Source organism: Taudactylus pleione, unplaced genomic scaffold, assembly GCF_031769625.1.
Source record: "Taudactylus pleione unplaced genomic scaffold, aTauple2 ptg000212l, whole genome shotgun sequence".
In the NCBI taxonomy this organism is placed as follows: domain Eukaryota; kingdom Metazoa; phylum Chordata; class Amphibia; order Anura; family Myobatrachidae; genus Taudactylus; species Taudactylus pleione.
In genome coordinates this window covers 7,202,037-7,224,505 of record NW_028284614.1, presented here as the reverse complement: position 1 = coordinate 7,224,505, position 22,469 = coordinate 7,202,037, and the positions used below count along the sequence as shown (strand labels likewise).

At 48.4% G+C, this 22,469-nt stretch overlaps 1 protein-coding gene across 1 annotated transcript in view; it reads left to right on the top strand.

Moving 5' to 3' along the window:
* ATXN10 (ataxin 10) overlaps nt 1–22,469 on the top strand; it is a 132,335-nt gene that overhangs the window by 64,109 nt on the left and 45,757 nt on the right. Inside the window, exons 6-9 of the mRNA XM_088478372.1 lie at nt 8,827–8,907; nt 10,485–10,650; nt 12,640–12,748; nt 13,875–14,044. Of these exons, the coding sequence (XP_088334498.1) occupies nt 8,827–8,907; nt 10,485–10,650; nt 12,640–12,748; nt 13,875–14,044 (526 nt within the window). The remainder of the gene's footprint in view (nt 1–8,826; nt 8,908–10,484; nt 10,651–12,639; nt 12,749–13,874; nt 14,045–22,469) is intronic.

Sequence of the window (22,469 nt, the reverse complement as noted above, 5' to 3'; positions counted from 1 at the left end):
CCGGGGGAATGGTCCCTGCACCCGGACGTTTTTCAACTACTGGTGGACAGGTGGGGTCTTCCAGAAATCGACCTCATGGCGTCCCGGCACAACAACAAATTGCCGGTGTACGGGTCTCGCACAAGAGACGAAGGGGCGTCTCTGGTGGATGCTCTGTCCGTCCGGTGGACGTTCCGGTTCGCATACCTGTTCCCTCCGGTCTCCCTTCTTCCACGGGTAATCCGGAAATTCAAACAGGAAGGAGGGACGCTCCTGTTGATAGCTCCCGCGTGGCCCAGACGGCACTGGTTCTCAGACCTTCAGGGTCTGTCCGTGGACATTCCTCTGCGGTTGCCGCTACGACCGGACCTTCTGTCTCAGGGTCCTTGCCTTCACCCGGACCTGACTCGGCTGTCTTTGACGGCGTGGCTGTTGAGACGGCCATGCTGAGGTCCCGGGGGTTTTCCAGCTCTGTGGTGCGTACCATGTTACGAGCTCGGAAACCGTCTTCCGCGAGGATATACCATCGCGTGTGGCATACGTTCTTCCAGTGGTGTCGACCGAGAGGTTATGCACCGCGGGAGTTTCGTCTGTCTCGGATTCTCGCCTTCCTGCAAGCGGGACTAGATCATGGGCTTCGCCTTGCTTCTTTGAAGGTACAGGTTTCGGCCCTATCTGTCTGGTTTCACCGTAGGATTGCTACAATCCCGGATGTGCGCACCTTTATGCAGGGTGTTCTCCGCATTCAGCCGCCCTTTGTTCCACCTGTGGCGCCTTGGGATTTGGCTGTGGTCCTGAGGGCTCTCCAAGGACCGCCGTTTGAACCACTGGGCTCAGTGGATCTTAAATGGCTAACAGCTAAGACTGTTTTCCTTCTGGCCATTGCTTCGGCCAGACGTGTTTCTGAGTTAGGGGCTCTTTCTTGTAGACCCCCTTTCTTGGTTTTTTATGGGAACAGGGCAGTGCTCCACACTCGGCCCGAGTTTCTTCCCAAAGTTGTTTCCCAGTTTCATATTAACGAGGAAATAGTTGTTCCGGCCTTTAACTCACCTGGTCTTTCTGTGGGTGAGGCCTCTTTGGATGTTGTGCGGGCCTTAAGGACTTATGTTGACCGCACTTCTTCGTTTAGGAAGTCGGACGCTTTGTTTGTCCTCTTTGGCTTCCGTAAAAAGGGTTGGCCTGCTTCAAAGCAAACTTTGGCAGCCTGGATCCGTATGGCTATTTCTGAAGCTTATCTTCATGAAGGCCTACCGGTCCCTCCTTCTCTGAAGGCTCATTCCACTAGGTCTGTGGGTCCTTCGTGGGCAGCTCGACGTGGTGCCTCGGCAGTTCAGATCTGCAAGGCTGCTACGTGGTCTTCTGTCCATACCTTCGTGAGGTATTACAGGTTTGACACCTTCGCCTCTCAGGATGCTTCCTTCGGGCGGCGGATTCTCCTTTCTGCACAGGAGCGTCCCCACCCTTAAAGGATACTGCTTTGGGACATCCCCAAGGTATCCTGTGGATACCCTATGGACCCTGAAGTAGAAAATATGAGATACGGTAAGAACTTACCCTTGTTATCTCTATTTCTACGAAGTCCATAGGGTTCCACAGGACTCCCGCCCTGTCGCACCTGTGCTGCAGATGGGCTTTGCTCTGGTCACCGGTTTTCCGTCTCCCTCTGGTGAGAATGTGATTCTTGTATGTGTCCAGATCTTTGTTCTCTCTCTTCCTTCTCCTCCTCCGGCCTATGGCTTGGTAACTAACTGAGGTGCCTTGGCCCGGGGGCGGGGTATAGGAGGGGGACCTAGTGCATCCTGGGAGGCTGAAAGCTTAACTCTTTGGTGCCCTGCGACTGACGTCACACCTATACCCCAAGGTATCCTGTGGAACCCTATGGACTTCGTAGAAATAGAGATAACAAGGGTAAGTTCTTACCATATCTCATATTATTTAAAGAGGACTTTGTAGGTAAGTGTGAGGAGCTTGAATTGAGTTCTGGTGGGAACAGGGAGCCAATTGCAGGGAGAGGCTCATCCGAGGAGGAACGGAGGCAGATTAGTTATGGTACCGCATTTGGAAAACTTTGCAGAGGGACAGACGTGTGATAGGCTGACCAGAGGGGATGAGATTGGTGGGAAATCCCTAGAGCTTGAGCAATGGTTTTGGTGACACACAGAGAGAGGAGAGGACTGATCTTGGCAATGGTTCAAAGGTGGAGGTGACCGGATTGGACAAGGGACTAAATGTGGGCAGTGAACTTGAGGTATTTGTTAATGACAACATCCAGGCTGTGGGCATCAGCGTTATAGGGGGAGGGGAGGAGGGGTGTAGGTCAGTACCAACATCCTTAAGGGAGATGGGAGAAGGGGGTATAACCGTGGGTGGTGGTGATAATGAATGATAAACATTTCAGCTTTCTGACACAGCTGTTGCTGGGTTTTGTGCTGTTTGCTGTAATGGGGAAATCAATAATACCCTGTCTTGTTTTTACTATTGGACAAACCTGCAGCCGACAGGCAATATTTTATCGCCATGTGATGTACACTTTTCTAATACAATCCCTGGGTCACACATGCAAACACTGATGAGAACAACGCACAGCAACGAAAAACAAATCTTTTACTTTTGTAATTCCATGCGTGCATTTTAGGTGAAAACACGGAGTTAAGCCTGTTTGTGTGGGTAACCGAAGGTTTACACTAGTACTTGTGATGGTCCTGGATGGGGTATTCTCATTAATCCATTCTCATTAATTAGCCCCCCCTCCTCTAGCCTAACCCTAACCCTCCAGGGGGGGGGTGCCTAACCCTAAGTCCCCCCCAGGAGCCCTTTCTCCCTCCCCACGGCTGTCCGCGCTCGGCTTACCTTCGATCGTGATGACGGGCGTTGGGCTCCCGGCGTAGGTAAAATCAGTCGTGGGGATTTCGACACCTGTCATTAGACCGTTGCCGGGATTAGACAGTCGGGATGCCGACGGTCGGCATTTGGACCGTCGGTATCCGGACTGCATACCGCCTGGAATCGGGATGGTGTTTACCTGAAAGCCCTCTAACCCAACTCTGTATGTTAAGTAGGAATGTACTGTACATCATACTTGCCCTACTCTCCCAAAGTGTCCGAGTGGCTCCTGAATTCTGTTCAGTTATTTCGTACTTCCAGGAGAATAATCCAGGATTACCAGTGAAGTGTAAACTTTATGCAATCTTTTTTTTTTCTTTACACATTAGTTTTTGTACTATGTTAATGTTAAGTCATTTTAGTCCGTTATCTGGTAGCAGACGGGCCAGTCTTGTGCCAAACCGTTTGGCCGCTCATGTGCCCAATCGAATGAGACACAGGCATTCAGTGGCTGAGCCAGATGATATTGGGATCTATTAGTACAGGTGCAGATGACCACAAGCACCTGCTAACCGGATTTACAGACCTGCCCGAAAACTATCCAGTCAGACTTTAAAATCATTATCGGACTTCGGTAATTGTTTTGAAGCCAGACTGGGCTGTTGAATCGGCATAACTGTCCTGTTTGGCCACATTTAAGATTCTAACCAGCTGTCAGTGGCTCCGAAAATGTCTGGGACGTCATTCGTCCCCTGTGCGTCAGCCCCAGACACAGTAGGCAAAGAGAGACCCTGATTTAGTGCAGCTCTTATGGGGATTAACTGTTTTTCCATGAACTCTTTGCATCTAAACAGATTTAAATATAAATGCCCGCTGATGTGTGAGGGATTGCAGTTATTAAAAAGCTTTATAATGCAAATGTTCTGCCATTGTATGATAATGCGGTCACAGTGTGGCACTGTTCTACTGCAGTTTATGGGCCTATTTCCTCTCTCTGTGACAAATCATTGGCGCATATAATATTATTTGTAAATAAGCTGTTTTCTCCATATTCCGTGACATGTGCGGCGTCAGATTGCATTGACTATTTATCTCTAGATTTCGCTATTAAGGTTTGTCGTCTTTGTTTAACTGCTGTTTTCATGCTAGAGAACCGTCCCCGATGCTGGAGGGCTCAGTAGGCTCACCTTTTGTTCATTATGAATTAGGCAGTAATGTATCACGTCATGAAGGGGAGGGTGAAATGCCTGTTATTATTTGTCTCCTAACATTGCAAGAAGTTTATTAGCCCCACAAATGTCTAATCTGTAAGTATTTCTTTCTCACTCTGTACTTCTAGTTTGTTCAGCCAGGCTTAAGAGCTTACGCTCTCAAGCTAGCTGTATAACCGTTTACGGCGCTAAGTCCGGGTTTTGTAAAAGGTTTACAATGAGTGACGTTTAGGGATTGAGGTAAATACAAAATTTACGCAGCTTTTAAACTAAGCAGTAATACAGCTAATGGTTATTTAACTTGTCGTAAGGAATATATATATATATATATTTAGCATTTCTTGGGGAAATAAGTCACCACTTATGCTTCTATTCCCTGTGTACGTCGCTGATGCTTTTAAGATGCAGGGAGCCGTTTTAGGGGAAGTCGCCCAGTTTTGGCTGCAGTCATAGAAAGTGAAACCTCTGCTACAAATGGCACCTTACGTTGTGGAGGATAGAGAACAGCATTGCGTAAGTCTTTCCTTCAGTGCCATAATAGCTCTTGTTAAGACAAGTTATGAGTTTCCCACTGCATGGCACCATATATTCATTAAGATGTTGACTGAAGTCACTGGGATCCACTGTTTTTTAAAAATGGAAACCTTTATTATTTATTTATATAGTTCACACATATTCCGCAGCACTTTACAGAGAATATTTGGCCATTCACATTAGTCCCTGCCCCAGTGGAGCTTACAATCTAAATTCCCTACCACATGCTCACACACATACACACTAGGGTTAATTTTTGTTGGGAGCCAATTAACCTGTCAGTATATTGTTTTTAGAGTGTGGGAGGAAACCAGAGTACCCGAAGGAAACCCACGCAAGTACAGGCAATGCTAACCATTACGCCGTCTGTGCTGCCACAAAAAAACCTTTGTGTGTAATGACCAGATGTCCACACTCCTATGATTAGGTTTTACCAGGACAGTCCTTTTATTTATTTTTGCGCCTTGAGCTACTGTATTTAACTTTTGAACATGATGGTAAAACGCGTTGTGTCTTTACCAGCCCAATACGATCTGTTGGTACTGGGCATCAATGTATGAGAAATAGGACCCACTGTAATTTTTTAAATATGGCATTGAGATTTTTTAAAATGCAGAGGTGTAATGAGTCCGTAAGAAACCATCCATCTTGTTTTGGATGCCCGCTTCAGGCATGAATGAGTTCTGAATGGTTACATCTCATGGATTCAGACACCTGATGAATTTGAATTATGTTTATTAAATGGAATATACTAGGAATAATGTACTTCTTTTGTAAAGCATAGGCTATAAATAACTGTTTATAATAATACTTACCCTCTGTCCTGGAATGTCCGGAAGACTCCCCAAACTCCAATATCCCGGGAAAGAAGATAACCCTCCCACATCCTGGCCTCTTGTGCGATGAAGTGGTCAGGGCTGTGATGACGCGTTTCATGGGAAAATACAGTGAACCGTAGCATTTTGCAGCAGGGGAGTGGCCTTGATGATGTAGATGATGGCCCCACCAAATTTGCCCCTGACTCCGCACTTCGGGATTTCCAGGTGGAGTGTTTTCACAGTATAGGCAACTATGATTAGAAGTAACCAAGGATTTTTGTGATAAAACAATCAGCAGGAGGCTACAGACTGAGTACTTTTATACAGCTCACAGAAACCCATGGTGATTTCTTTTTATTATACTGTAGGGAGCATATTACTTTTTATGATGCACAACTTTCAATCTAAAACAAATCAAGTTTTATTGTGAGAAGTGACCATCATACGTATCTCACCACCCACTAAATATAAGGATATGATTTACTACTGTAGCTGTGTATTTTCTGCAATCGTCTGCCAAATCGATGAATATTGACCAATATCTTTATCAGTAGTATATATTTCTTTGTTGTTATATTGTGACAATAAGACCTGGAGGTAAGTACGCAATCAATATAATATAAAAACAAACGTTTGCCGCAGACACAATTACAATTTTTCGAAAGACAAAGATGGCAGAAAAATGTTCAGCAGCTTCCAAAAAAACTTTTCACGGCTACAAAATAAATAAATAAAACCCTCTAACTCCCACTAATGGCTCTCACAAGTGGGTGCACTTTTTTTTTTTTTTGTGCTGTTCAAATGTTGCCTCTCTTTATAAGGACTATATGTACAGGCAACACCAACTTCCAAAAGTCTCCAGCAGAGCTTTCACAATCGCCGCAAAGATTGCGCACGTTCATTGTTGCAATTATTACTGCTACAGAAAATATTTTGTTTGTTCAGAGTAACCGTTTGCAACGCAGGCCGCTGCCATGAAGGACGGTGGCATACTGTGTATATAGCTCTGGATTGTAAATACAAACCATGACAACGCTGTATACAAACACATAAGGTAAATGATACCACTTACATAGCGTAGATTTAAAGCCAAGTTTTTACAAGCCAGGGAAAATTGGCAGCAATACAGACCTTTCCTAGATAATTCTAAGTAGTATCAGGAGCCCGCTGGTTAGCTGCTGATTCTGGATTGTCCACCTTTGGATGAACCTTGCTTATTTAGGCAGCCTGCCCCTCCTGGATACCTGCGGACCTTTTATCATTACTACATGGCAGCTATAAGCTTCCACCATTGGGGAATATGCTCAAAGGAGAGCTGCTGGCTCTGGGCGATCTCTCTTGTCCTAGCTGACCAATCAGGATCCGCATTTAGGGCCTGATTCAAAGATAGACGGAATTGCAGAGCCTCACAAAAGCGGCTGCGCAAATCCGTCCATCTAAAATGCTAATGCAGCAGGAGGTAGGAGACAGACACCTCCTTGCTGCATCAGCCATCCCAGCACTGCAACCTCAGTCGCAGCCTGGGATCACCATGGTAACCCTCGTGACAGATGGACGCTATGGTTGCTCCTTTGGCCAGGCTGCGAAGGCTGAAGCTTACTGCAACCTTGGCCGGTTCCTGGTCACTTGCGAGGCCAGAAAATCTGCGTCCACCAATGCAGACCAAGGCCTAGTCCGTAACAAAGAATGCGGGCCACGCCCCCATTTTCCTAAATGCTGACAAGCCACTCCTCCCCTCTGCTCCAGAAACGCAGCAGCATGTCAAACCTGCTGCGACTTGGGAGGATCTGCGGGCAAGAAAGCAAGATCCGTTGTGCACATGCACTAGAACGGATCCTGTGCATACGCACAGGAGCGCCGAGAGGGGGGGGGGGGGGAGTGGGTACAGATTACCGGGGCTTCCTGAGGGGCCCGGGTCCGGCGCCGCTCCCCCTCCCTCACAGCAGCCCAGCTGTGCTGAGCTGCAGTGGAGACTGCTCGTAGTCTCCTATGCCTGTGGGGGGGAGCGATCACACTGATCGCGCCCCCCCTGGCTTTGAGCAGGGCTGAGGGGGCCCAGAGCACCCCCCTCCCCAGCTTGCGGCGCTGCAAATCTTTTTTTTTTCTTTTTTGGGAAGGGGGCGTGGCCACTCCTCCCGCGGTTAGGCCACGCCCCCTATTACACGGGCCCGCCGCGGCTCTCAGCGGGCCTGAATACGCAGACCCCAAAACATCAGAGATGTGCGCTAACCATCGTATATATCTATGAATCGGGCCCTTAGTACATACATATCTAGAGCAGGTAGGAACCATTTGTTCTCATACATTGCAAATTGTTTATATAAGGAAGTTTGAAATAAGACTCCATTGTACTCCCCTCTCCATGGCTGCCAACGATATACTATTTGGTTTATCTTTTCATGCTAGAGTCTCGGTGCTATGTCCTAACGGGCAGATATGCACTATTTTATATTCGCTGACTGGATTGTCAGAGAGGGGATAGAGAGATGTTTACAGCTAAACAAGTTGAGATCTACTCCATAGTGTAGGACACCTCCAGCTCATGTTGTGCTGTGCAGTAAAGTAGCACTAAACGGGTCTATTTAATATAATCCTTAATTTCCATAGGGCCAACTTATCATGCAGCACTGTACAGTCAGAATGTTTACTCATTCATATCACTCCCTGCCGCGGTAGAGCTTGCAATCTAATTTCCCTAACAAAGTGGCCAATGCACACACTCTAGAACCTATTTAATCAGCCTAACTTAATGTTGTAATACCGTGGGGAAGAACTGAGCACCTGGTGGTGGTTTAGCAACCCAAAACCAAAGCGAACGCTCACAGAACAATCGCTCACTTTCCCTAAGCAGGTTACTGGTCCTACATAGCCAATCTTAAGCCATTTTGCTAATGGCTTTCTCTAGAGGAGGCGCTGGGTTTTCTCAGTGTGATGTTACGCAAGTGTGGTCTGTCAGAAGTAATTCACTGGAGATTTTAGTGGGGGTTCAATATGATTGTTCGACAGTCAATCGCATTTGAGATGCCGAAATGGCTCTGTTATGGCGACAGACTTTTATGGTGTCCCCATAGAGATTGTTGACAATCTCACTGCATCCCTCAATGTATAGACCGCGCCTTTATCATCGACAATGGTGGAAGCTAGTGAATTGAATATCTCTTTGAGCCAAACGTTCCTCCTTTTAATGCAGCAAAAACTCCATAACATATGTATGGATGTGTTTTGAAACCTGGTGCACAGGCAAAATATGTTGTTACCCATAGCAACCTATTTGACATTTGATTTGATTTTTTTTTAAGCCCCAGGATTTGTTTTCTATGGTTACAGCCCCTGTACACTCTTAAATGTCCCCCAGACTCTCTAGAAGTCAGTAAGGAATCCATTTCATTTTGCTTTAAACGAGAATGTATGTTGAGCAGGTCCATTTCTGTCACGTTAAGTTAAACTGTTTTCCCTTTCAGACACCTGATTGTAACAGATCGCTTCCTGCGGTGCCCGGAGCTGGTAAAGCAAATGTTTGCCGTGCAGAGCCATTCTGACAGGTAATCCCACATTAGCCAATCTTAACTGGATATGTTCAGTATCCCGCAATCAGCACCCTTTTTGGCATGGTTTAAAAACAGTGTGGTTCCAAAGCTGGCACAGATTCCTTAAATACATGTTTGCATGTCTGTAATGGTTTTAAATTGGTTGGTTAACATTATTTCTCAACCACAAGCTGGCATTGATGTATGTAAGATTACAGGAGCCAGGTTGGCGCCATTACTTTAGAGCAGTTTTGACTGAGTCAAAGTACGATCTCCTTTCCTGACAGCTTGGACGGAAGCGTAATTAAGCGAGTTTGGGAGCTGTTACGGGTTTTTTTTTCTGGGGGGGGGGGGGAATATAGTGTTTTTATATTGTTTGCACTCCTAATGCTGCAGGAGTTCTTATATATTTAATTTTACCTTTTGCATTCCATATTATGATCCCATTTGTTTAAAGTAATGTAATATGCAAGTCGAGCTGTGCACCCTTCTCGTATACCTACTCCAGCACTGGTGAGGTAGGGTAACGGTGAAGAATTAGATAGCCGCCTGAGAGAAAGCATTGCCCATTATATAGCCAGATAGCCGCCTGAGAGAAAGCATTTCCCATTATACTGCCAGGTAGCTGCCTGAGAGAAAGCTATACAGCCAGGTAGCTGAGAGAAAGCATTGCCCATTATATAGCCAGGTAGCCGCCAGAGAGAAAGCATTGCCCATTATACAGCCAGGTAGCTGCCTGAGAGAAAGCTATACAGCCAGGTAGCTGAGAGAAAGCATTGCCCATTATATAGCCAGGAAGCTGAGAGAAAGCTATACAGCCAGGTAGCTGCCTGAGAGAAAGCATTGCCCATTATATAGCCAGGAAGCTGAGAGAAAGCATTGCCCATTATATAGCCAGGTAGCTGCCTGAGAGAAAGATATACAGCCAGGTAGCTGAGAGAAAGCATTCCCCATTAAACAGCCATGTAATCGCCTGAGAGAAAGCATTGCCCATTATACAGCCATGTAATCGCCTGAGAGAAAGCATTACCCATTATACAGCCAGGTAGCTATACAGCTAATTAGCTAACTGAGAAAAAGCATTGGCCATTACACAGCCAGGTAGCCGCTCAAGAAAAGTATTGCCCATTATACAGCTAAGTAGACAACTGCGAGAAAGCATTGCCCATTATATAGCTAGGTAGCTGCCTGAGAGAAATCATTGACCCTTTATACAGCTAGGTAGCCAACTGAAAGAAAAGTATTGCCCATTATACAGCTAGGTAGCCGCCTTTAAAATTTACAGGTATGCTTATACATTATTGGTAAGTAAAGTCAGTATTTCAGTTCTAGTGTTATTTAACACCCCAGAATAAAGATTAATATACTATGTTGGTACTAATGGAAATCACTTATGCATACAGCAACTATTTTGCACCCTGTACTGTATATCATTACAGTGCTCTATTCACCACAGCAGAGTATAGTGTCCAGTGTATATTATGTTACTGCTTATATTGTGGCTATAACAGTACACTGAGCGGTTTGTTTTGGTGCACGTAGAACACTAGTGTAATGGTAGCTACTAACGAAGTCTGTGTTGATATCCACAGGGTGGTTCTGTTAGAACTTATTATGGCTAAAGTCAGTGAGAAAAGTCCTTTTTCTGAGGTGGAACTGATAAGTCTGCAGAGAATAGCAGAGTTTCTGTGTGACCGCTTCCAGGAGCAGTGCAGATCTGTGCTAAAACTGGCTGATCCCGGGGACTGCGACCAGCAGGTAACATGGGGCCGCTCAGTATGCGATCCGCCCACCTGCTGCCTGAGGAGGAGATCTCATTAGCTGCCACTGGTGTACATGTAACATTACTTCTGAGGGGATGCAGTCAGGAAGCCGACGGTCGAAATGCCGACTGCCGGCTTCCCGACTGTCTAATCCCGGCAGGGGTCTAATGACAGGCGTCGAAATCCTGACTCCTGTCATTTTACCTACGACCGGGAGCTCGACGCCCGGCATACCGATCGAAGATAAGCTGGGCGGAGGGCGCGGACAGCCGTGGGGGTGGGGGGTTAGGTTAGGGGCTTCCAGGGGGGACTTAGGGTTGGGCACCCCCCTGTGGAGGGTTAAGCTAGGGCAGTGTTGGCTAACCTTGACACTCCAGCTCTTATGGAACTACATAACCCAGCATGCACTGCTACAGTTTTGCTATTAGGGCATGCTAAAACTGGTAGGGCATGCTGGGATATATAGTTCCACAACAGCTGGAGTGCCAAGGTTAGCCAACACTGGGCTAGGGGAAGGGGGGGGGGGGGGGTTAGGCACCCCCGAGGGGAGGTTAGGGTTAGGCAACCCACCGGGAGACTTAGGTTTAGGCTGCAATGAAAGGGGGGGTTAGGTTTAGGCACTTACAGGGGGGTAGGTTTAGGCACTTACAGGGGGGGTTAGGGTTATATGGGAGGGGGGGAGGGTTAGGTTAGTCCCCTACTGAGAAGTGTCCATCTAGTACTGTAGTTGTGTCATTTTATGGTCTTAAAAGAATAAGCCCTACCTACATAATTGTAGAATTTACTTCCTACCAGCATTAGCAAGACTGAGGTCTTTCCATGGTACCACGTTGTTCCTCGGATGGTCTGGTTCCATGTGCCTAGGTGCACAATTTAATTTGTTTTATGACAAAGTGGGAACATGATTTTGTCACGTACATGGCTGCCATTAAATATCCCGAACAACTTTACATATTATCGTTACTTATCAGACAGCAGTGCCTGGGGCATCCACAGTTGCTCCGATTGGTAAACACTCCGTATTCAGGTTATTATCATCATTATCCTTTATTTATATGGCACCACAAGGGTTCTGCAGCGCCTTACATAGTACATGAACCAACGAGCGAACAAGAAAACGGTTATTAAAAGTACAAAACCATGCAGGACAAGGACACGGTTTATAAACATTGCTGCATTCACTATTATAACTAAGCAGCAGGGATTCAGCAGCCAAGTGTTAGGTGCCCTTGTGGGGAGTTAGAGGTAGGTAATAGTATGAGCAAGGGAAGGAGAAGCACATGAGCGAAGAGGGCCCTGCTCGTGAGAGCTTAGGGCCTGATTCAGAGCTGAACGCTCTGACCAGAGCGCTCGCTCTGAATCAGGGCCCTCCTCCATGAAAATGGAGCGGCCTCCTGGACGCTTGTATAGCTGTGGGTGACGACCCACAGCTATAGCGAGCGTCCATGATGATGGTCGCGATGGTCTTGACCATCGCGACCATCGGACTTGCGACGGAGACCCTGCGGTAGGGTCTCCCTGCCACAAGCCCTGGAGTGATTTTGTCTCTATCAGAGCCAAAATCACTCCCACTGACATCACTAGTGATGTCAGTGGGGCCGGCTTCAGACGGTAGGCACGCCCACCAAAGGGGGCGTGCTGTCAATCAACATCGACAGCACGCCCCCTTTGGTGCAAGACCCGGAGCGATGGGAAGCCCGTCACTCCCCGGGTCTCGCGCATGCGCACGACGGAGCTCCCTCTGTCGTGCGCATGCGCAATGGGGAACATCGACCCGCTTGCGGGCGTACTGCCGCTCGCAGGCGGGTCTGCATGACCCCCTTACATTCTAATTTATTCAGGGAACTTAAGTTATGTGTCCAAAAATAACTCCAGTATATGGATATCTTTTCCTCCAGTGTTGTGCTGGTCATTACTCTTAGTAATACCTATGTGAGACTTCATCTTCAATGCGCACGTAACATATGGGTTTGTGTTTCCGCAGGAGCCTTTAGTTGTGATCAGACTCCTGGATCTCTTATGTGAAATGACCTCCGACAATGAGCACCTTCCTTGCCTGCAGAGCTGCCCCGGTTTGCTGGACACAGTTGTAGGTACGAAAATAGCTCAACTTATGGCAGTGAGAGTACAGGGCCTAATGTAGTCACTGAACAGGATTATTGATGCTTTAAAGTGTGCTTCGCCAAAGGCAAGAACTAGGCTGTAAGCCCATTTGTGTTGACTCAGGAGACAATCGCTGCTGGTGTCACTTAGGTACATTTCTAAGAAGTGAAGCAAACATGGCTGTATATAAGGATCCACTCATAGAAGAATGTTGCCTTCTTTTTACTGTATAACTTTTATATACGTATATTAAAATCTCTACAAAAGTCATAAGGTATGTTCTCAGACTTTCATTCATTGTAGCTACTCTGCAGCTTACAGTTCAATGTTATCCCCAGCCCCCAGATTCCACCGGCAGAGTGATGGGCAGATCATTATACTGTACTAACGGGAGTTAATCATCTGCTTCAGTGTGGACCCCATAGTTCCCAATACAAGCCATCAGCCGCCCACATTAGAAGGACCTGCTACTTTCTAGTGCTGCATGTCTTTCTCCTGCCGACCGCATTTATGCTGTCATAAGTGTGCAATCATCATGGCACCTGGTTGGATTGTAGCAGATCATGTAAAGCCAGATAACGCATTTGGTATTTACCTACCATCTTCATGTATTATCATCATTATCTTTTAGTTATATGGTGCCACTAAGTATCTGTAACACATGCAGTGGTATAAACAATCAAAAAAAAAAAAATGTAAAGGTTCAAATGGACAATACAGGGGCAAATATTGTACCGTAGAAATGGGTATACCAGAAATGAGAGAACGTTAGCAGTAGCTCTCCGGGACAGAAAGGATCGCTGACTGTGATTGGGAACACACTGGAGACCAGGATAGTTCAGGGTGGGGGGCCCTGCCCGTGAGAGCTTACGGTCAGAGTGTCAGCGTAGTTGCAGTCTGCAGCATTAACAGGTCCCAGTTTCTCCTTTCCATCTGTGCCGAATAGCGGCTGCTGTCTGGTAATGCCACTGCCACCGGTGTAGTATTCTGGTAGGTTACTTGGCAAGGAGTAGGGACAGTCGTCTCCAGCAGGGCTTACTTTAAAACAGTGTATTGATTACTCCTTACATGCAAGTGGTCTTCTGCTGATTGGCATCTTCTAATTATCTACTGCAGACACTCTGCGTCTGACGCATCTGGCGGGGAAACAAAGTCGGAACGTCTTCACCTCCGTGCACAGCGCCTCTCTCGGACAGGACTTGACTCACGCCGCCGTTGGTTTCAAAGCTCATCTGATTCGCCTCATTGCAAACCTGTGCTACCGAAATAAGGAGAACCAAGACAAGGTAGGGGTGTTAATTAGATCAATGTCTGGGTTATTGTTTTGCAAGTACACTAAGCCATGGCGTAATGAGTATATTTAGAGAGCTGTAATACACGCCAGTATTCTTCCAGGTTCATACATCACAGACGCAGGTCTCTATCTGCCATATTCAGCAGCACTTTCACGTAAATGACTGTGTGATTTTTTGCTATATCCAATAATGGGACAGGAAGCATTGGGAGTGGCTGCACACAGCTGTCATGAAATGACGAAGCTTCTCTATGTAAATGAGTATGGGATCGGTTACCCGGCATGCAGGGAATATACTGACTACGTTTGCATGTAGCGCACACGTACTGGGCAGCCTTATTGCGATTTAGAGCTGATCCATGACTTGCCCCCCCCCCCCTCCCAGCTGTTAGCTGTGGTACCCTTTATTTCCGTATACTTACGCCTGGAAATGAGCTACAGCCGACAACCAAATAAAATGAATTAATAATAATCCCAGGGCTCCTTCAGAGCGGTATATCATCATATGGGTAATGGACCACTGGCCTATGTAATAGATGATTTATCGGTGTACATCACTGACCTAGAACAGCTCTTCATGCGGTATCTGTGTCCCCGCTGTACAATGCTCATTTAGGTTTCTACGATTTGCTCTTAAGGTGCGTATCCGCTTGCCGATATAGTAACGACAGTACGATTACAACATTGTAATCGTACAGTCGTTCCTCAGCCTGGAGGTGCCTACACTGAACAATATGTCGTTCAGTGCAGGCACCCTCCCTCAGCCCCAAACATGCACAATCTGTCGTTATCGGCAGAATGACCAGCAAGTTCAGGGCGATGATTGATGTCGAAAGCGACCAGCTGAAGCGCGCATCGCTGGTCGTTTTCGACATTTTAATGCACGATTTGTGAACGATTAATGAGCGATATAACAATGTCGTTATCGTTCAATTGCTCGTTTTAATCACCTAGTGGATGCATGTCTTTACTGCTGTTTTAGGGCCTGATTCAGCACGGATTGCCAATGAGACTGCGGCTGCAATCACGCAGGTCTGCTGCGAGAGTATGCTAATGCAATGGCAAAGCCATCGCCCAGACATCATAAAGACGCCCCCCTCCCTTATCTCACATCCGTAGCACCTCGCAATCCAGCCGAAACATCGGTGACATCGAAGTACAACGGAGCCTCACGCACAATTACAGCAGGTCAGACCTCACATAAATTGCTGACCTTTCTGAACGTAGGGAGTACTCAAGCTGCATATGCCGACACAGTGGCTAATTTCTGCACGCCCCTGCAACAGCGTTCAAATGGACTGGCACGCCTGCGTTTCTCCGTCTGACCCCCCACCCCCCGTTTCCACCCCCAAATGCTCTCTGCCTATCACTCTGCGGTGGCTTACCATCCTCTGCTTAATCGCAGTGCGATTGCATTCGTCGGTTTGCGCAGACAAATGCGTGAATGAGACCTCGTCAGTCGTTACCCTCCTGTCAGTGATGACCTAGATGTTGGAATTTGTAGTGCGACACCTCTGGAGATCCATGAGTAAGTCAGGTGTATCATTTCCAGTATAGCGCAGGTACAGGTGTTCTCTTTAGGATACCTGCCAGCGTTTCTGCTGGGTCACAAGCTAAACTGACCTGTAAGTCTAACTCTGTGCGGAAGGTAAACACTGATTCAACATTTGCTCTCCACAGCAAGTCTTTTGATGGGAAATTTCATAATTGTTTGCCAGAGATTTATCATATCACAACCCGGCTCCTTGAAGGGAGTTTGTACCTGAAGCCCCTTTAACTGCTGAAGTGTTTCTATCCTGCCGAAAACAGCTCGAGGGGCAGGAAAGATAAGGTAAATATGCTGAGTGCTCTCAAACGTCGATGTTCACTTAGGCCTTCAAAGACCCTAAGAAAACCAGAAGCCCATCCCAATTAGTCAAAGAATTTTCGATGAAGAAATGAAAAAGATTATTTGTACAATTGCACCCCCCCCCCCCCTCCCCCCCAAATATAATCTATATAAACTTCCCTGTATATATTTCAGGGCCTGCGGAGATAGAATTGTTATTTCTGGTGATAGACAGTAATCCTTGGCATTTCTCTATATCCTGACAAAATGTAAAATCATACTCAAAGGCATAACTTAGCTGTATTTATTTTATTTTATTAGCCGGAAAGACAGCGACTCTGGGTTTTCCGGGTAAGGTGCCCTTCCCCCCCTTTCTTCCCTTACCCACGTAATTTACTATATACACTAAATTTCAAACCTCACCTCTGTATTTATGCACTACGCTCCTGCCAGTCCCCTTCTTATTAAATTGGCAATTTTGATCATAGGAGGATGGGGGCGTGCGTTCTTCTAAGGTGCAAATATCTAATCAGCCAGTCGTATTGGATGGTCAGCAACTCAATGCATATAGCCAAGCAGTTATGGTTAAGAGGTTCAGTTGTTGTTCAGACCAAATACCACAATAATGAAGATTCGTGACTTTGAGATACTTTGACTGAAATGATTGTTGGTTCTAGTCTGGTGGTTTGAGTATTTGCTCTGATATTCTGGGATTTCCATGCACAACTGTCTCCAAGCTTACAGAGAGTGGTCAACACATTCAGTGAGCAGGAAGTTCTGTGGATAAAAAGGTATCTTAATGAGAGAGCTAGAGATTAGAGGAGACTGGCCAAGCTGATAGGAAGGCAACAGTAACTCAGATAGCCAATGTATATAAAGTGTGTGTGTGTTGACGGGCCACCCACCTGAGAGTCCCTTATGTACTCTTATGAACAAGCCTATTTAGGACTGCACAATACGTGTGCTGATGCTATGCATGATTAGAAGAGGCCAGCACTCTGCTCTCCTGTACTTGGACAGGCGCATTCACTGTAAATCCCAAATGAGACTATACTGCACATTTTAGAAGAGCATAGCTGGCTCCTCGAGAGGGTTCTATATCAGGTCCCAGTTGCGTCTTCCACCAATACTGTCACCACCGGCTGATTGTATAGCATTTTGATCCATGTCGTGAATTTAGAGCCACGCCAAATCACCATCCTATATTTATAACTGGTTACAAATATTGCATTAGCCAAAGGCATTTGTTGATTCAAGTGATCATTTCCCATTTGTTCTCTGAAGATTATGGGCCTGAATCAGAGTTAGGGGGTAAACCAAACAAATAGAGCAGGCAAGGTGCAATTTGCTTCTGCAACACGCTATGTTGGAATGCAAGGGGTGTGCAAATGCATTCATTTTACAGTATACATGGTTTTACCAAGGTGCAAAGTTACTTTTTTTTATTTGCTTTGTTCCCAGCTTAAAATCTGCTCCAGTGCATTACAAACTGGGACCTGCCAGTATGTCTCTGCAGCATAAATATGTAAAATAGAGAGAGGATGTTAATGTCTCCTGTAATACAAAATGTTACTTTCTACTTCAGGGTCCATAGGGTATCCACAGGATACCTTGGGGTATAGGTGTGACGTCAGTCGCAGGGCACCAAAGAGTTAAGCTTTCAGCCTCCCAGGATGCACTAGGTCCCCCTCCTATACCCCGCCCCCGGGCCAAGGCACCTCAGTTTTAGTTTGGTGCCCGGCCGGCGTCGGGTGCACCTGTCGGAGTGGGGGCTAGAAGAGCCCCTGAAGCTTTCTTCAGTGCAGCTGTGGCTGCACATCTGGATGTACAGCATGGACAGTCAGTCCTGACGTCCATGCTGTCTTCCCTACACCCCCGCCGGTACCAGAACGCCGGTACCGATCCGGGGATGCTGGTGAGCATCTGGGGTCACAGCTAGCGGTGACCCCAGATGTTCCGGACCATGGCCGGATCCAAGGGGGACAAAGGTAAGCAGCGCGATGCCACAGTCTTTCCTCTTTCGGGTCAGTTGGTGGACCATTTAGAGGAGGCGTGGAAACAACCTGGCAAAAGATACCAGCCGCAGAGACGCCTGGCGGTGGCTTATCCGTTCGCGGATAATTATTTTGCTAAGTGGGAATCCCCTCCACAGGTGGATTCTCACGTGACCCGTCTTGTCCATAGTGCCACATTTTCGATGCCATCCATGTCCTCCCTTAAGGATGCTACGGACCGCAAGGTAGAAATCTGCCTGAAGTCCGCTTATTCCCTTGCAGGGGGGGCAGCACGGCCGGCTATGGCCATTTGCTGGGTTGCCAGAGCGATGGAGCGCTGGGCGGATTCATTAGAGGCTTCTTTTGAATCCGACTGTCCGGCCGAACAGGCGGAGTTGATTGGCAATCTTCGTGATTCGGCCACCTACATCAACGAGGCGGCTCTAGACATTGGTACTCTGGTGTCTAGAATTTCTTCAGCAGCGGTAGCTGCTCGTCGCACCTTGTGGCTGCGATCCTGGAAGGCGGACGCAGATTCCAAGAAAGGTCTGGAAGCGTTGCCGTTTACCGGAGAAGTTCTCTTCGGTCCGGATCTGGATAAGATTGTGGCCACGCTGGCGGCAGCCAAATCTGCTTGTCTCTCGTCGGCCGCTGCTCCTTCTGGTTCTGGACCATCGTCCTTTCGGTCATCTAGGGCCCAGGGCAGGCCCAAACCACAGTCGTTTCCTCGACAGGCTGGCCCTAAGAAATCGGTCAAGCCCCGGAAACAGGCATGGAGTACCAGACGTCCGGCCCCCAAGCCAGATGACAAGCCTGCGGCCTGACGGTCCGGGCCTCCCTTTGGGGGATCCCAGGGTGGGAGGCCGCCTGCTGCAGTTCTCCCGGTGTTGGTCGTTCACTACGACAGACACTTGGGTTCTGGAGGTGGTCTCCCACGGATACGCCCTCTCCTTCCGGCACAGACCCCCGGCTCGATTCTTCACCACGGGTCTACCATCAGACCGGAGCAAGGCTACGGAGCTGTGGAAGGTATTGCACACTATGCTCCAGGCTGGAGTTATAGTGCCTGTTCCATTCTCCCAGAGGGGCCAGGGTTTCTATTCAAATCTATTTTTGGTACAGAAACCCAATGGGTCATATCGTCCGATTCTCAACCTCAAAGCACTCAACAAGTCTTTGCGGGTCCCGAAGTTTCGGATGGAGACCCTACGGTCCATCATTCTGGCGCTGGAACCTGGGGACTACATGGTGTCATTGGACATACAGGACGCTTACCTGCATGTCCCTATTCTTTTGCGCCATCAAGAGTTCCTTCGGTTTGCAATCCGCAGCGACCACTTCCAGTTTCGGGCGTTACCTTTTGGCCTGGCGACAGCACCACGTGTTTTCACCAAGGTGATGGCGGTCAGGGCGGCTTCTCTGCGGCTGCAAGGAGTCCGCATGTTGCCGTACTTGGACGACCTGTTATTGGTGGCAGGATCTCCAGAGCTCCTGTTACACCACTTGGACCTGACCATTGCACTGCTGCAACGGCACAGCTGGCTAATCAACTGGCAGAAGTCCACTCTAATCCCGTCTCGGAGGATTCTGCATCTTGGAGCCTTATTGGACTCGGGACAGCAAAGGATCTTCGTGACGGAGGACAAGATCTCTGCTTTACAGTCAAGGGTGCGCAGTTGTCTGCACAGCCGCCGGGTGTCCTTACACTTGGCGATGAGGTTACTGGGCTCCATGGTGTCGGTGTTCGACATGGTGGAATACGCCCAGTTTCACTCCAGACCTCTGCAGCACCTGATCCTGTCCAAGTGGAACGGGCTGCCTCAGTCTCTGAAGTTCCAGACGATTGTGCTAACCCCGGAGGTTCGCCTGTCCCTTGCGTGGTGGTTAAAGACGACCCACCTCAACAAGGGACATCCGTTCTGGGTTCCAAATTGGGTCCTGTTGACAACGGACGCCAGTCTTCGGGGCTGGGGAGCAGTTTCGGGTCCACACTTGTTCCAGGGCAGGTGGACGCCGACAGAAGCGGAGCTTCCAATAAATATCTTGGAACTCCGTGCGGTCTTCAATGCTCTCCTGCAGGCACAGCGGTTTCTCCAGGGTCACCCGGTGCAGGTCCAGTCGGACAACGCTACCACCGTGGCCTACATAAACAGGCAAGGAGGAACTCGCAGTCGGGCGGCTCTCGTAGAGGTCTCTCGGATCCTGGTTTGGGCGGAGCGCAATCTTCCGGCCATATCAGCGGTCTTCATCCCGGGAGTGCTAAATTGGGAGGCGGACTTTCTAAGTCGCCAGGACGTTCATCCAGGGGAATGGTCCCTGCACCCGGACGTTTTTCAACTACTGGTGGACAGGTGGGGTCTTCCAGAATCGACCTCATGGCGTCCCGGCACAACAACAAGTTGCCGGTGTACGGGTCTCGCACAAGAGATGAAGGGGCGTCTCTGGTGGATGCTCTGTCCGTCCGGTGGACGTTCCGGTTCGCATACCTGTTCCCTCCGGTCTCCCTTCTTCCACGGGTAATCCGGAAATTCAAACAGGAAGGAGGGACGCTCCTGTTGATAGCTCCCGCGTGGCCCAGACGGCACAGGTTCTCAGACCTTCAGGGTCTGTCCGTGGACCGGACCTTCTGTCTCAGGGTCCTTGCCTTCACCCGGACCTGACTCGGCTGTCTTTGACGGCGTGGCTGTTGAGACGGCCATGCTGAGGTCCCGGGGGTTTTCCAGCTCTGTGGTGCGTACCATGTTACGAGCTCGGAAACCGTCTTCCGCGAGGATATACCATCGCGTGTGGCATACGTTCTTCCAGTGGTGTCGACCGAGAGGTTATGCACCGCGGGAGTTTCGTCTGTCTCGGATTCTCGCCTTCCTGCAAGCGGGACTAGATCATGGGCTTCGCCTTGCTTCTTTGAAGGTACAGGTTTCGGCCCTATCTGTCTGGTTTCACCGTAGGATTGCTACAATCCCGGATGTGCGCACCTTTATGCAAGGTGTTCTCCGTATTCAGCCGCCCTTTGTTCCACCTGTGGCGCCTTGGGATTTGGCTGTGGTCCTGAGGGCTCTCCAAGGACCGCCGTTTGAACCACTGGGCTCAGTGGATATTAAATGGCTAACAGCTAAGACTGTTTTCCTTCTGGCCATTGCTTCGGCCAGACGTGTTTCTGAGTTAGGGGCTCTTTCTTGTAGACCCCCTTTCTTGGTTTTTCATGGGAACAGGGCAGTGCTCCGCACTCGGCCCGAGTTTCTTCCCAAAGTTGTTTCCCAGTTTCATGTTAACGAGGGAATAGTTGTTCCGGCTTTTAACTCACCGGGTCTTTCCGTGGGTGAGGCCTCTTTGGATGTTGTGCGGGCCTTAAGGACTTATGTTGACCGCACTTCTTCGTTTAGGAAGTCGGACGCTTTGTTTGTCCTCTTCCGTAAAAAGGGTTGGCCTGCTTCAAAGCAAACTTTGGCAGCCTGGATCCGTATGGCTATTTCTGAAGCTTATCTTCATGAAGGCCTACCGGTCCCTCCTTCTCTGAAGGCTCATTCCACTAGGTCTGTGGGTCCTTCGTGGGCAGCTCGACGTGGTGCCTCGGCAGTTCAGATCTGCAAGGCTGCTACGTGGTCTTCTGTCCATACCTTCGTGAGGTATTACAGGTTTGACACCTTCGCCTCTCAGGATGCTTCCTTCGGGCGGCGGATTCTCCTTTCTGCACAGGAGCGTCCCCACCCTTAAAGGATACTGCTTTGGGACATCCCCAAGGTATCCTGTGGATACCCTATGGACCCTGAAGTAGAAAATATGAGATATGGTAAGAACTTACCCTTGTTATCTCTATTTCTACGAAGTCCATAGGGTTCCACAGGACTCCCGCCCTGTCGCACCTGTGCTGCAGATGGGCTTTGCTCTGGTCACCGGTTTTCCGTCTCCCTCTGGTGAGAATGTGATTCTTGTATGTGTCCAGATCTTTGTTCTCTCTCTTCCTTCTCCTCCTCCGGCCTATGGCTTGGTAACTAACTGAGGTGCCTTGGCCTGGGGGCGTGGTATAGGAGGGGGACCTAGTGCATCCTGGGAGGCTGAAAGCTTAACTCTTTGGTGCCCTGCGACTGACGTCACACCTATACCCCAAGGTATCCTGTGGAACCCTATGGACTTCGTAGAAATAGAGATAACAAGGGTAAGTTCTTACCATATCTCATATTATCATAAGCAATGAGGTGGGACTCGCATACACTCAGCGCAACCTCTCAATGATTTCCAGAGTGGGGCACAATCAATTGGGCGTGAAGATTACCGCGAGTATGCTCGCACCTGATACCCACGCATCCAATTGGAAAAAAAAAGCGGTTACACGGTTTTCAGCTCTGAAATCCCTGCGGCGCATGAAAAAAAAAAAAGGAAACTTACATGTCCGGTGGTCTTCATAGCTCCCGGTGGCCTCCTCTCATTCTGGTCATTGGCGAGGGGGCTGCTGGAAGCCTCTGTGGGGTGCTGGGAGGTGCAAGGGCTGTTGGGAGATGTAGTTCTCCCTGCGTCCGGTATGGGGGGGATGTACACTCACACGGTGGGGTCACATACACTGGCACACACTCACACTCTTACACACTTGTAAACAC